Source organism: Corvus hawaiiensis, chromosome Z, assembly GCF_020740725.1.
Source record: "Corvus hawaiiensis isolate bCorHaw1 chromosome Z, bCorHaw1.pri.cur, whole genome shotgun sequence".
NCBI lineage: Eukaryota > Metazoa > Chordata > Aves > Passeriformes > Corvidae > Corvus > Corvus hawaiiensis.
Genome location: NC_063255.1, coordinates 22,369,056 through 22,384,855, shown reverse-complemented (window position 1 = coordinate 22,384,855; position 15,800 = coordinate 22,369,056). Strand labels below are relative to the sequence as shown.

Genomic DNA, 15,800 nt, shown 5'->3' with positions numbered 1-15,800 from the left:
TAAAAATGTTCTTCATACTCGACACCTTATGGGACAGCTGGGACAGATCAAAAACCGTAATGAAAATAATCCTAGATTTTACACTTATACTGTCAGTTCACAATGCAACTGGACCTTCAGAGAGAGCAGAAAAAGATTACAGTAGTTTTTCTCCCCAGTGCTAACTGCTGAACCCCAGAGAAGACTTCTGCCTGGGTGGAAATAACAGAGCACAAATAACACTAACCCATGTAATATCCACTGGATGGGAGTTCTGGCAGATACCAAGTAGAGGAGAGAGAAGCAGCAATTACAAAGCAGTACTTCAGATTTAACCCATTTTCCCCCAGATTTCTCTGGGGGGAAAAAAAGTAACATCTGTTCAAGACACAAAACCTGTTGACTCCTCAGAACTCCCAGTTATATACAAAAAGGAATTAAAGTTGCGATCTGAACTTCTTGGTGATGTTGATTCAAGGCTGGTGCCTCTAGAACCTCAGATGAGCCACACGCTGCATTTCTAAAATTTTTCCGGTCTTTTGAGAACAATGGACTACAAATCATCTAACCCTGCTCCTCCATTCAGAAGAAGCATTTTGACCAAGAAAATCAACCCAAGCCCCCAGTTAGGTGGTCTGGGCTGGCGCAGAAATTGTCCAACATTTGGCAGCTCTGCAAACAACGAGCCCTGAAGAGGTGTCTGCAGGCTCTCTCCAAGCCCTGAATACCCTCACACAGGAACCTGGTGGGCAAAATCCTAGTTCCTGACTTTTTTGTCCATTCAGGATGGGAGCAAACGGCCTCAGGTTGTGCCAGGAGAGGTTTAAACTGGATATTAAGAAAATATTTCTTTGCTGAAAGAAATTTTCAGGTCAGACCTTAGAATGGGCTGCCCAGGGCAGTCATGGAGTCCCCATCCCTGGGGGGGTCTAAAAGCCCTGTAGATATGGCTCTTGGGGACATGGGCCAGTGGTGGCCTTGGCAGTGCTGGGGGCATGGTTGGACTCAATGATCTTGGAGGATTTTTCCAACTTTAGAGATTCTACAATTCTATGATTTTGCAGTGGGATCACCCCTACTTTTTACAGCAACAACAAAAGCTGTGTGGATGGCAAACTTCCTCTGGGACCCGAGTTCAGACACGCTCCCAAATGCCCCATTTTCTCAATATCAAGGGGTGGCCCATTCAGAAAGGTGCCAGCCCTGCAGAGCAGCTCACCAGGCTGGACAAAGGTCTCCTTTCCTCCCAATATTGCAGGGACCAGCCAACAACCACCTCCATCCCCAGCCTGGAAGTGGAGACCCAGAGTCCTCCTGACCATCCCCAAGCTGCACCATCAAGCCCCAGACCAGTGTGAGATTTCTCTCTGTGTTGCTGTTTTTCCTTGACTTTCTGGTCCATCACCTGCTGCCCTAAGAACCTCTTGAGCTTCTCTCTGTGCGTTACCCTCCCTCCTCCACTATCACCCAGCACTTCCACAACAGAGCTCAGCTAAAACCTCTCCCACAGATGAAAACTTGCCAGGAATTTTAAGCCCTGCTCTTTGGAGAGAGACACCTTTCTCTCGCATGGAAGGTGGTACGCACTGACAGACAGAAAAAGCAACTCCTACAGCTGATGGGCTGCACCCCACCCAAACCCAAACTTAGATGTGGGAACAGATCCCTCACCACAGGCACTGATAGCAACAAATCACTTTTCATTGGCTTTTTGGTGCCTGAACCTTGGCAAACACCTCGCATTTCCACGATGCTGTTGTGCTCTGGGCTTTCATCCCTTTTCTTTCTTTCCTTTTAATCTCAAAGTCTCATTATATTTTTTGGCTTTCTCAAAGCTCCAGCTCCCTGGCGTGATGCAAAGTGTGTACATCATGGCATCACTAGAAAAGGGCTTGTTTTTTGAGGGAAAAAAAAACCAATAGCAAGCAGGATCTGGGACTATTCATGGACTGGAGAGGAACATTTCAGCTCAGGGGGCAGGGTGCCCACCCTGCACACCCACCTGCTCCATTAAACTTACCTCCAACAGGCTGCATTCAAAGAGGACTCCCCAAGGGCCTCTGCAGTGGTGGTAGCTCCAAGCAGAGGCTGTTGTTGGGTGCCCTGGTACAGCCCTCCTCCCCTGCACCACCCTACTGCCAGGCCCTGGCACCTCTCTGATGCCCTCTGCCCCTTGTGCTGGCCTGGATGTCACCTCCCCCTCCCAGGGACGCTGCCAGCCAGTCAGGTTTCTGCAGAGCATGTCCATCCCTGTTTCCCATTTAAATTGCAGGGCACTGGGAAGAGGTCCTTTCCGCTTCCCCACTCCCATCACGGGGCCCAGAAAACTGTGCCCAGTTGTGCCATTGCAGCAAAGAGAGGAGGTGGGGGAGAGGAGAGGCCCCAGTGCTCCCTGCTCAGTGAAAGAGCAGCAGCCCTTTAGCACAGGTCCTTTCTGCACAGCACCCATCCAAACCACCACCCCCACTGAAAGCAGTGTTTTCTAGAAGTGAGGCTGGAAGAGGGATGTGTACCAAGAGCCCACTTGGCACCACACCACGATGTTCCTTTCCCTGGCCAGATAATGAATGCAACTGTTCTTTAAGGCTAGTTATGAGAGAGATCTGCCCATCTCCGTGCTCCCAACACCACTTATTACGCCATCCATCACAGACATCCCCCAGGGCAGCAGCCAGAGGATGGGGCTTGCTCTTCAGCCTCCTCATCCCTTCAGCCCATACGGAGCTCTCAGGGAGGTCTGGACACGTGGAGAGCAGTGCCTTATCCTCCCCTACACCAACACACACTAGGCCAGTGTGCTAAAGCACCTCAAGTGTTTTAAGCAGGTTTGGGTCCCAGAGCCAGCACCAGCCACGAGGAAGATGTTGGTGCTTGGAGAAGGAATGTGAAGAAGGAGCAACTCGAGAAAACCGCTCGCATCCATGGGGGAAATCATGGCAGATACTGTAACACATGGTGGGAAATGAGAGAGGTGAAGGAGGAGAAGTCAAGTGAAGGTAATACCAAGGGTGCTGCAGGCTAGGAGGAGGGTTAGGTTGGATATCAGGGAAAGGCTCTTCCCCAGAGGGTGCTGGGCACTGCCCAGGCTCTCCAGAGAATGGGCACGGCCCCGAGGCTGCCAGAGCTCCAGGAGCATTTGGACAGCGCTGCCAGGGATGCACAGGTTGAATTGTTTAGGTGTCTGTGCAAGGCCAGGGGGTGGATTTGATGATCCCTGTGCGTCCCTTCCAGCTCAGGTGACTCCATGATTCTCTGACTACTCATCCAGGCTCAGAAGGCATTTTCTGAAGAGCAGCAGAAGTTGTGTCTCTGCAGAGACGCAGAGGACGAGCCTGAGTCTGACAGTGCTGAAGCTGGCCCAGGGGGAAAAGACCTCCTTCATGGCTTAGTTTCTAACAGAAAAATGTCCAGTGAGAGATGCTGGGCTGTGGATAAGGAATCCCAGAACAAGGACAGGGGTCCCACAAGGTCTGTATGATGCCTGAGTGTGCTGGTTTGGGCTGTGGTAGAGTTAATTCCCTTTACAGTAGCTGGTACAGGGCTGTGTTTTGGGTTTGTGCTGAACACAGGGTTGATAACACAGACATGTTTTTGTTATTGCTGAGCAGGGCTTGCACAGACCCAAGGCCTTTGCTGCTTTTCATGTGGCCAAAATAATGGTGGCAAAGATAATATAAAGTGAGGGGAAGAAGGAGGAAGGGAGGGATGTTTGGAGTGATGGTGTTTGTCTTCCCAAGCCACTGTTACGTGGGAGGAGGCCCTGCTCTCTGGAGATGGCTGAACACCTGCCTGACCGTGGGAAGCAGTGAATTAATTCCTTGGTTTTGCTTTGCTTGTGTGCACGTTTTTTGCTGTCCCTATTAAACTGCCTTAATCCTCTCAAAAGTTTTCCAGCTTTTACCCTTCTGATTCTCTCCCTAGTCTCACTGGTGGGGGAGTGAATGAGGGGCTGTGAGGGGCTGGATGGGGTTAAACCACAACGAGCCACTGCAACATACCCCAAAAACTGCTGTGAGCTTCCCAGATATTGAGGTTTGGCCCTTGATTTTGCTAAAGGGGCTCAAAATCACTTGTTGCAGAAAGAGCAGAGAGAACACCAAGAAAACATATCTGGCTTCTCTAGCAGCATCCCAAGTCCTCTCAGGAGGAACAGCTTTCTGTCCAAGGGAACGTGCCTTCCTTCCCCCTGGAACACATCCTATTTTCCTAAGCCTGTAAGTACCTCCTGGCAATATTTTCCTTCCCCAGGACACCCCAGCACGATCCAGAAGAAGCACCCAGATGGCATCAGAGCCATCTGGATCTGGCAGTACAGGATGACCCTGCAGGTGACCAGAGCAAGATGATACATCCTGACCTCCACAGTGTCCCTGTGGTCCCCTGGGGCAAAACACCCAGGATTTCCACTGGCAAGTGTGTAATCACACGTGCCAGACAAGTTTTCCTGCTCCAAGCAAACAAGGCCATGGCGAAGGTGCTGTTTGTGACTGCAGGCTGGAGGAGAATCACAGAATATCCTGAGTGGGAAGGGAACCCACAAGGATCATCAAGTCCCGCTCCTGGCCCTGCACAGACACCCCAACAACCCCACCCTGTGCATATCTGGGAGCATTGTCCGAACCCTCCTGGAGCTCTGGCAGCCTCGGGGCTGTGCCCATTCCCTGGGCAGTGCCCAGCACCCTCTGGGGGAAGAGCCTTTTCCTGATAGCCAGCCTGACCCTGCCCTGACACAGCTCCAGCCTTCTCTGGGTCCTGTCCCTGGTCACCAGAGAGGAGAGATCGGAGCTGCCCCTCTGCTTCCCCTCATGGGGATGTTGAAGACCACAGTGAGGTCTCCTCTCAGTCTTCTCCAGCTGAACAGACCAAGTGCCCTCAGCTTCCCCTCACACAGCTTCTCCTCAAGGCCCTTCACCATCCTTGTGGCTTTCTTTGGATGCTCTCTAACAGTTTAATGTCTTTTCTTACATTGTGGCACCCAAAAGTGCCTCCTCTTTCTGTAAAGGGCCAGCTACACTTTGTGACCTCCCACATCATTCCAGGACTCATCTCAGGCATTAATTCTCTTGATTAAATAAATTTGGTAGTTTCATAGTACAAGAACACAAAGCCAGTCTATTCCTGACTACTGCATGTTCCTTCAAGTGAGTACAAAACACCTAACCCACCTCCAAGATACTGAAAAAATTATGTCAAAGTGAAACATTTGTGTATGAAAAACCCAGCTCAAATATTATGATGAATTGTTTTTATTCCTTGCATCCAGTTGATGCTGTTTCATTTTCTGTCATAAGATAGTATTTCGCTTCTGGGGTTGTGGCCTATTTCATCTCCCTTCAAATGAACCATTTAAAAGCACCCTCTCATTTTGCTGAAAAACTCCAGGACAATATAAAACCAGGAAAATAAATTTTCAGCCAGTGAACTGGAAAATAATCATCATCATCAAAACCAGATATTCCTGTTCTCTAGTCCCTGGCAACTCAGTTCAATAGAACTGCCACCAGCTGAGCTGCTGGCCCACCACCCACTGCTCACCCATGCACTTCCCGGGTGCTATGGGGACAGGACATTCCTTGCCTTGGGGGCCAATATCCATGCCACACCCTAATTTCCAGCTCACAGTTTGAAGGAACAACCTCGGAGGCAAGAGTCTGGCCACCACTGGTCAATATACTGCAGGAGGAAGTCAGGCTGAGCTGAGCAGCACATTAAGGACAGAGATGGGTTTTGCTGCTACTTTGATAAACTCAGGAAGGTACAGCATCAGGAAATCATTTAGACTGAAAAGACCTCTAAGATCAAGTCCAACCATTCCTCAGCACTGCCAAGGCCACCATTGATGCATGTCCCCAAGTGCCACATCCACATGGCTTATACATCCCTCCAGGGATGGGGACTCCAACACTGCCCTGGACAGCCTGTTCCTAAGCTTAATAACCCTTCACATGAAGGAATTTTCCCCAATATCCAACCTGAGCCTCCCCTGGCCCAGCCTGAGGCCATTCCCTCTCCTCCTGTCCCTGTTCCCTGCGAGCAGAGCCCGACCCCCCCGGCTGCCCCCTCCTGTCAGGGACTTGTGCAGAGCCACAAGGTCCCCCCTGAGCCTCCTTTGCTCCAGCCTGAGCCCCTTTCCCAGCTCCCTCAGCCGCTCCTGGGGCTCCAGCCCCTTCCCAGCTCCGTTCCCTTCCCTGGACACGCTCCAGCCCCTCCATGTCTCTCTTGTCCTGAGGGGCCCAGAGCTGTCCCCAGCACTGGAGGTGCCTCAGCAGTGCCGGCACAGGGGACGGGCCCTGCCCTGGGGCTGTGGCCACACCCTGGCTGGCTCCCAGAGAGCATCGGCTACAAGCACTGAATCCCTACTTCCCAGGAAGTGGCCAGACATCACCCGGCGATGGGAAATAAGAGAGTAACTCTTCTGTTTTCCTTTGCAGCCTTTGTTTTTGCTTTATTTAATTGACTTTATCTCAACAACTTCTTTTCCATTTCATTTTCTCCCGCCTGTCCTGAGGAGGCGAGTGATGGAGCACCTGGGTGGGCACCTGGTGTCCAGTCAGGGTCACCCCACTGCCCTGGTGAAAAGAAAACTGCGGTTTCTGCAGGAGTTTCCCACTCAGCCCAAGGAGGGCTGAGCAAAACCAGCTCCACAAGTGCTTTGGTGCACAATGGATAACATTTTCTCCCTTCAGGCTCGTGGAGATCTGCCTGTAGCCCCTTGATCTCAAAGGAGGCTCTGCACAGAGGAGCAGGAGAGAGTTTGGGGCTGCCAATGGGCTTTGCAGGTTGCCAGCAGGGGAGGGGACCTTTTTCCTACAGGGTTGCATGCCATGAGGCATGCATTATTAAACAGTAACAACTTTGTAACAACCCCAAGCCCGCTAATGTCCTGCTATCTCTGTGCAGGAAGCCTCCTCGTTCCTTATGTCAGCCGCAGGAGATTTGTGGGATATCACAAATAACAGCTGGTCAAGATAAAGTCTCTCCCAACAGGCTGCTTGCTCCCAGCATCTTGTAAAGCCTCATCCTGACAGACCTGAATGGACCAGCGCCTGGAGCTGCTACATCTCATCTGTTTTCAGTCCAATCTTGCTCTTTTCTAGATGTTTTGAGCAAATATTGTGAGGTTTCTCCATTTTCATGCCTTAGACACCCATCTCCAAACCCTCCCAATCACCCTCACCTACCATCAGGGGAGCACAGCGACCAAAGGCACTCAGTTTTGGCAAAGCAAAACTTAATCCACTCCCTGTCCCTTCCAGCTCCTAGCACGGAGGGAATCTCTTAATTTCAATTAGGAAAACCCCACCAAGGAGCAGGGGAGTTGTCAGGGTCCCCCCCCCAGTGGTAACACGAAACCAGGCGCGCCAGCAAACAAGATGTTTATAGCCCAGTGATTCATAATACTGCAGAGTTTGCAGGAAACACAGCACCATTCATGGTTAAGAAATTCTCTTGTTTTCTGCTAAATATATAAAATAATCACTCATCCCCTGAGCAGCAGATGCAATTACACCTAGTATTAGCCTCGTATGCCAACCACTATAATTCTGGTGCAGCATGAAGCTGTTTCCCAAGGCTTTAGAAGTCCCTTAATCTGCCTTTTGACGTCAAATGACAAATTTCTTGCCTGGGATCATTAACGGGATGACTAATGAAAGCTGATAAGTGAATTTATAAATGAAATTAAAGATATTAATATTATAGGCCAGGCTACAAGAAAGAGAAATGTGGATCTAGCAAACCACAACAAGAAGCGTGGTAATCTGCATGAGATTTACAGCTCCTTTCCTGACAGGCAAATGAGTGGTATTTTCTGCCTGGAGGTTGTGGAAGCTGCCAGGCTTGATGGACACTTCTCCTGAAGCATCACCACCCCCATTACCTTCAGACGCTGACTGAGATTTAAAAAGCTCCTGCTCAAGTTTAACTGCAAATGCCAAACCAGGGATTAACACACCCCAATAGTCTTTCAAAGATAACTGCACCACCAAACCCTCCTGCAAACAAAATACCTTTACACTGTGGCCAGTTTGATGCCAACTTCTTCTTTTTTTTTTTTCGTCTTTTAAGAAAAAAACACACTTCAAACTAGATTCTCATCTTATTCACTCCAGTATAAATGCCAAGCAACTCTTTTAAAAGCTGAGGACTTATTTTTTTGGGCTTATGCACGTACAAACAAGTTCAGACCTTCCCAAATGGGTGTCCAATCCCACATCCAGGCAGTTTCATCAGGAACCCACAGCTCCTTTCTGACTCCAGCTGCTCCTCACTGAGGTTTGGGGCTCTCAGGAGAGACTATTTAAGTCTCAGCTCCCACTAGCTGATGATGGCCAGCCCTAAATGGACCAAACAACCTCCACTGCCCCAAGGCGCACAGGCAAATACAGACACCTCCTCTGATACTAAAAAGAAAAAAAAAAAAAAAAAAGAGAAAGCTTCCTTTTGTCTGTTGATGCCCAGTTTTCTAGCAGAGACAGCACAGAAACTGGCTAGTTGGGCAAGTGGTCATGAGTGGTGCCTCTTCATGCACCCACAGCCTCCAAAAAACCCAAGATCCTGTGGAAGACATCAGTGCCTTGATCTAGCAGTGTGACTGAAGGAAGAGTCAGATGCCACCAGGAGAATGAGGAATCCCAGAGACACACAGGAAGCACAGCTGGGGAGAGCACATTTGCTGCGGGGATGTTTCCCAGTCCCATCCTTCACTGGAAGAACCCAGGGTGGGGAGCAGCTGCAGCAAGACAGATGCCCCAGGGATGGTTTTTCTGAATGCCTTTTAGAGACCCCTCCCAGCCTGGAGAAAACGACAAGAGAATGTTTTCACAGCAGTTCTTAGCTCCAGAGCTGGACATATGGTTTGGCGGGCTGTCCAGTCCCATCAGTCCTGCTCAAAAAAGTCCCAGAAGGTGCCCGTGCCTGGTCTTCTTCTTGTTTAGGGACACACCTGCTCCTTGGACCATTTGGGAAAGGACACATAGGGGTGGTGCACAGTAACAGCTCCACAGCACCACTTGAGCCTTCCAGAGGGAGGAAAAAAGAGGAAAACCAGCACCAGCCCATGGCTCTGAGTGAACTGAGGGTCACCCACACCTTGAGGTGTCACCTCCAGGCAGGGCAGCCACTGGGAGCAACTGGGACCACAGGGATGTGGTGAGAGAAACAGAGACACCTGGATCCTTCCCCCAGCTACTGAAACCCTCACCCAAACATTTCCCCACAGGCATGTCCTCACTTCACAGGCTCCCAGCCCACAGGGCTGCCCCTTACTATCTCCAAAACCTGCACCTTTGCTGCTCCCAGCCCTTCTTTGCTCCTGACCCCACTGGGTGTAGTCCCTCAAACCAGAAGCTTTAGTGATATTCATTAAAGAGCCACAAGCCACACACACAGAGCTTTCCTGCAGGCACATTCTGCAGCCTTTAAAGGGAGGGAGAGAAAACAACAGAGGTTAAGGACACTTACCAAGAGGGATCCACGACAGCATGGGCCAACCAGCCCAATCCAGCTGGGGCTGGGAAATGCAAAGGACCATCAGGCAGGAAAATGTGTGAGAAAAGGTCCTGGGAGACTGCAAAACTGAGCAGAGGAGGAGCAGAAAGGGTTAAGAAAAGGTGGAGAGGAGGCATGGAGAAGACAAGGTTTCCCTCCATCCTGGCTGCTGCTGAGCTCTCCAGCACACGAACCCAGTCCCTGCCATCACCAGGACCTGTTGCAAGAGGCTGAGGAGTGATTGCATTTTTTTTTATTATTATTTTAGAGGGAGAATTTAACCTTTCTCAAAAGACACAGCTTTCTCACTGAGAAGGTTTGTGGATCTCCCATGGGGTCCTGTGCAGAGCTGCTTGGGAAGCCACAACCCCTTTGCCAACCCCAACTGCAGACCAACCCATTCCATCTATCCAAACTCAACCAAAAAAGGGAGAAAATTACAATTTTCCCCACTTGGCGTTGTCCCCACTCTCACTGCTTCCCTGCAGGTCCCTGCCCTGGCCTCACTGCAGCCCTGCATCCTCCTTCTGCTTCCCAAACCCCCACATCAGCTGAAACACCTGCTGAGTGCTGACTTGCGAGTTTTGAGGACCAAGTTTGCCATAAGCAGCAGCTTGAAGCTCAACATTATGTACAACCCCTTTAGAGAAAAGCCTGGTGCTATCACCCAGCTCCAGGAGCTGCAGGGTTATGCAGGAACACCCAAGTACCATGAGATGCCCAAGAGTCACAGGATTTGGAAATGCCATCACACCTCTTCCAATTGCCAAAGCAATTCTGTTCCTGGGGGTTACGAATATTGAAGGCAATTTAACATAGGAGAAGACCTTTTGCAAATCTCCCCTTGGATTTCTCACTCATTAATTTAATGCCTCCCAAAACGAGCACTCCCAGGTTAAGGGTGGGAAATGCTTTTCTCTGCTGACCTGCTGCAGTGCCTGTTCCTTTTTGAACACTCTAGAGATAAGAACCTCTCCATTGAGACACGAGGCGGCCCCAGTGCATGGCTTGGGGTTAAACCAGCATGTAAAGGGGCAGAAGTGGATGTCCATGTCCGTGCTACCCCCAAAAGAGCTGTACTCCCCTCTCCTTCCACCCCTACACCTCCAGTCGTGGCCACCATCCTCCCTCTGGTCAGTGGAGAGGGATGAGACAGTCCTGGATGTTCCACGTGCTCCCCGAGGTACCTTGGGGAGGGGGTTTCTCCTACAGCTTTTGGGGAAGCACCTGCCCCATCCATGCTCCATCCTCCCCTTTCAGCTAAAAAGGAGCTGCCTGGGTCATGAGCAGGGTTTGAAACAACAAAATGAAACTCAAGACTTACTCTAGGACAGTCCTTGCAGAAGGGTCACGGAGGAGGACTTGGGGCAACTCTGCGAGGACACCGAGGGCACCCCAAGCAAAGCTGGGCCGTGTCCCCACCATGTCCTCAGCGCTCCGTTCCCCTCCACCAGAGCAGCTCCAGGGTTTTGTGGCAGACACACCCCAGCTTTTTCCCCGAGCTTCACAGCTTCTGCTGCTGCCTCTCTCGCGCACCAACTCACCGGTTCTTAAATAACACACTTCCACAGGGCCAGATCCGCACTCAGCAAGGTAAATCCAGATCAGCTTTCTTTAGACTTTGCTGGTAATTCCAAGCATGAGCAAAACGTGACCACTACTTGTTCCTCTTTCTCTTAGAAAGGATGGAAGCTGTGCCACCAGCCCAAACCCCATGTGAGAGACCCCTCAGCCCAGCTCCCTCTTGCCATCATTAAACGCACACAGATGGGTGTGAGACCTTTACACAGCCCTTACATAAACGAACCTCTGAGCCCGTTTTGTCTGTGCTTGGGATTATCCTTCTCCCTGTTACTGAAAGGAGTTATTTAAGGGAGACCAGGGATACAGGTTGGTGCTGGAGAGATGTCCAGGCTTTACAGAAATCACTGCATGTGCCTCCACACCCACAGCAGCACCACCAGCACGTGATCCGCCTTGGATTTCCTCAGCCCGAGACGCTAAAACAACAAAAAAAAAAACCCAACCAAAAAACCAACAACAACAACAAAAACAAAAAAAAAAAAAAATCATTTTCTTTGTATCAGGTGGCTTTTTCAAGACTCAAGCGTGGCTTTTCCAGAGTGTCAAAGGAATTAAGTCATTAAAATGTGGATGAGTTTGATGGATTATGAGCTATGAAAGCCTAGTGGTTACTGAGTAATAAGGCTGGGAGGTGGAGGAGGGAGGATGTTTCCTCTCGTAAGGATGTGTTTCTAACAAGACAGGTCAAAAATATGATGCGGATGATAAATTGCTTTAAAAGTTGCCATTAACCCAGCAGTTTTCTGCATTATTAGATTACCAAGGCATCCTCGGAGTGGGTTGACTCTGCCCTGTACCAGGGCTAATTTGCAGACTGAGACCTGGGGGGGGTTATTACGCTCACTGCAGTGAATCCCCGCTCCCAACAAAGGGGCAGCTGCCGGCAGGTGTCCGTGGAGGGGATGGATTTATCTGTGTCGGGATTTGGGGTGGGGGAGAGAAGAAGGGTTTGTTTTTTTTTTTTCCCACGCCATAACCCCAATCTCATTGTCTCACGTGGCGTGGGGTTGGGGGGGGGGAGGGGTGGGGGGTGAATTTAAAAAGAAAAGGAAACAAAACAAAAACAAAAAAAAAGGGGGGGGGGAGAGGGAGGAGAAAATAATAATAATAATTAAAAAAAATCACATTGGAAAATGATCAGCCCCAACAGGCATGCATGTCTCCCTTCATGCAAGCGAGAAGCACAGCCTCCCTCCTCGGGATGTGTACGGGGACATGTGTCAGGCACGGAGGAGCTCAGCGCTGGCCCGGGGCGAGGATGGAGCGAGAACAAAGGGCCACGGCATACACTACATCCAGGGGGGAGCAGGGGGGCACCCCGCTGGTGCTCATACAGAGGGGGACAGGATGGCCAAACAGTCACCGAGGTACACGGAAAAGGAAATATGGAGAAGGAAATCATAAATAAATGTTCATAGAGAAAACCGACCAAACTCAGGATAGAGCTAGGAGAGAGGTGGAAAGGCACAGCCTTGCGAAATGATGCGTCTCTGGGAGGGATGCTGGGGTAAAGGCAGGGCGGTCTGCAGGAGCCTCTGGCTTTTGTTTTGTTTGCCAGCGGCTCCTCGTGAAATTTTAGCGGGTGGGAACCACCGACCTGCTGAATTTGTCTTCCTCTCATTAAAGACCAATCACCAATCCTGCGTCTCCCGCCCGCTTCTGTGGAAATGTAATTAAAGACAAGATGCTCCCCCCGCCTCCCCTCCCAGCCCCATCTCCTGGCTTTGGGAGCCCTGACTTCCCTCAGTTCCTCGTGGCATCCAAGCCAAAACGGGGATGTTTTAGAGGACCATTTTGCAGACCTGGGAGAGGAGGTCTGCTGCAGGCACAAGGAGAGGTGACCACTATTATCATCGCTTTGCAGCCGCAGCAAAGCTGCTTGCTGCCCGCAATTCATCCATACCTCCATGCTTCCAATATTTTAAGGCTCCCCATGACTTTCTCCCCACCCCATAGTTTGCCTTTTCTTTTAAAATTTTTAAAAATTTATTTATTTATTTTGACCAAATCGAGTTTTATTCAGAAGATGGTGGGCCTGGAGGCTGCGAGCAGGAAAAATGTAGTTACAACATTAGCAGCTGGGACGTTTTTACGAGCCCTGCCTTGCAGGGGTCTAGTGGAGATATTTATAGCGTGCCAGTCGCCGTGGGACCGAGGCATGGCAACTTCTCGCCTGGCAGATGGTGGGCAGGGCGCTCGCAGGGATGTATATGTTTAAATATACAGCTTAAAGATTAGAGGGGGAATTTTTTTTTTTTTTTTTTAATACAGGTTGGTTTGCCTCTCGTTAATCAGGAGTTTCGAAAAATAAACAATTCCCCCCATCCATCCCGAGGTAGAGGAACATGTAATGTTGTAACTAGAATGAATAAGCAGCAGACCCTTCACCAATTTTTTTTTTTTTTTTTTGATTAATAATGACGGATTGGATTTGTACACCTTTTTTTTTTTTTTTTTGGCTATTCTGCAGTAAAACCGGAATTCTGCATCGGCACAACAGCAATACGGACTGTGCGCTGGGGAGCATGTACACACAGACTAATACTGAGGGTAGAGATGGCATAGGAGGTGGGGGGAAAAAAAATGTATTTAAAAGCCCCCATATCTGCTCTACAAGGGAGAAAAAATCCACTCACTCAAACCTCACGATGAGGGGAAAGCAAGGAAAAAATCTAAACAGCAGGATACGACAATAAATGGGAAAACAGCAATAGAAAAAGCACACTAGGTTAATATAGGAAAACTAGTTTCTTTATTGAGAGATCGTATATTAGTATTAGTGGAATCGTGTGTAACAATGTCATCATGCACACAATACAAAAAGGCAAGGCCCACCATGCTATGGAAGGGCAACAGAACAAAAGCAGCGTACACTGAGCAGATGTATAGGCTACAGCACATTACATTTCAGCAGGGTATGTCTCTACAGAGAGATTTACATCAGAAACTAGGTAATGTAAAAAAATACAGACCATGCTTCAGTTTTAGTACAAGAAAAAAGGTGGAGATACACAACCAAAGGATATTCGGTACAGAAAAAATTACCCACAAAATAAGAACAGGAAGTAATTTAGCACAGCAGAAAAAAATGTTATCCCTGTTTAATGGAAAACCATTTTGCCAGTCGTCTCTTTCGGCAGCCCAGTTTTTTGGGGGGTGCTAGGCGGGTTGGGGGTGCGCCGGCGGGACGGGACACTTGTGGCTGCAAGGAGGGACGGGGCCGGGGGCGATGCCCGCGGGGACAGCGGTGTCACCGCGGGGACAGGGATGCTGCACCCCCCGCCAGCGGCTGGCGGGGGTACCTCAGCAGCTGCTTGACCACACACATCCCGCTCCCCAACTCTCTGCCAGCCCGATTTTCGGAATCGCGGCCAATCGCTGCGCTTCCCCTCCCCAAATTTAATGTTTTTCGGAAGGTTTTCAGCAGGGAGGTGGGACCAGCTGATCCCACCGCGGTCCCTTTCCAGTCTCAGCCGCCCCGTGATTGTGGGGTCTGGCCGCAATTTGGGGGCGTTTGCCCCCACCCCAGAGAGACTCTGCGACGACGACCACAGCAAAACGAATCCACTTAACAGGAATTTACAGTGCAAATGTAACTCAGCTACTACACAGGATGGAGGTACAAAAATGGCTGTTATCGGCTACAGCTACGCTGGGATGGCCTGGTGGCTACGGCGAGGGGTGGGGGGTGGGGGGGGGGGGGGAGGGTAAATTAAAAAATAAAATAAAATCCGTAAAAGAAGAACGGGGTGGGGGGAGGGGGAAATGGATCTACCGCAGAGGAGATGGGAGGTGCGGGCGGGAGGGGGGTCCCAAAACGTGGCGTGTGTGGGGCGTCTGGCGCCCCAGAAAGGGGGATGCCGCTGGGCTGGGTGAGGTGGGCTGTGGGGAACGCTGAGAGGCAGCCCCCCCCCCTTCCTGCCGCCGGGGACCCGGGACGCGCCGCCCCCCCTCGCCGCCGTTAGCGGCCCCGGGACGCGAACCCGCGTTGTCGGGAGCGGTACCTCTGTTGCGCACGGAGCCGAAGACGGGCAGCACCAGGTATCCGACGTGCACCAGGACCATGCTGCGGCCTTTGTGCCCCCCGGACGCGCCGGCGACTGGCGGCGGCCGCGCTCGGCCGGCACACAAAGGGGCGCGCGGCCAATGGCAGCGCGGGGGCCGCCGCCGGGACACGCCCCCCTCCCGCCAGCGGCCAATGGGCGCCGAGGGCGGGGCGGCCCGCGCGCGAGGGTGGCGCGCGCGCACGCGCGCAGCGGGGTCGCGTGCGCGCGCATCCGCCCCGTCCGTCGGTCCAGCCGTCCGTCCGTCCGTCCATCCATCCGTCTGTCTGTCCGTCAGTCCAGCCATCCATCCGTCCATCCATCCATCCATCCCTCCATCTGTCTGTCTGTCCGTCCGTCCAGCCATCCATCCCTCCGTCCATCCATCCCTCCATCTGTCTGTCTGTCCGTCCGTCCAGCCATCCATCCCTCCGTCCATCCATCCCTCCATCTGTCTGTCTGTCCGTCCATCCATCCCTCCGTCTGTCTGTCCATCCGTCCAGCCATCCATCCATCCCTCCGTCTGTCTGTCCATCCGTCCAGCCATCCATCCATCCCTCCCTCCCTCCCTCCCTCCATCTGTCTGTCTGTCCGTCCGTCCAGCCATCCATCCATCCTTCCATCCATCCCTCCATCCATCCCTCCGTCTGTCCATCAGTCCAGCCATCCGTCCTTCCCCCCATCTGTCTGTCCATCCATCAGTCC

General features: G+C 51.2%; 1 protein-coding gene across 5 annotated transcripts in view; it reads right to left on the bottom strand.

Moving 5' to 3' along the window:
• Positions 1-15,189, bottom strand: part of RNF165 (ring finger protein 165) — a 55,343-nt gene extending 40,154 nt beyond the window's left edge. For 2 of the 5 annotated variants that reach the window (XM_048291622.1, XM_048291623.1), the window contains exons 1-2: positions 15,057-15,189; positions 9,442-9,555 (exon numbers count right to left, since the gene is read on the bottom strand). In XM_048291622.1, coding sequence (XP_048147579.1) covers positions 9,442-9,555; positions 15,057-15,117 — 175 coding nt within the window. In that variant the 5' untranslated portion in view covers positions 15,118-15,189. Of the gene's footprint in view, positions 1-9,441; positions 9,556-10,792; positions 11,408-15,056 lie in introns of those variants that run through there. The other 3 variants (XM_048291625.1, XM_048291626.1, XM_048291624.1) reach the window with 2 other exon arrangements.
• Positions 15,190-15,800: the final 611 nt, after the last annotated feature.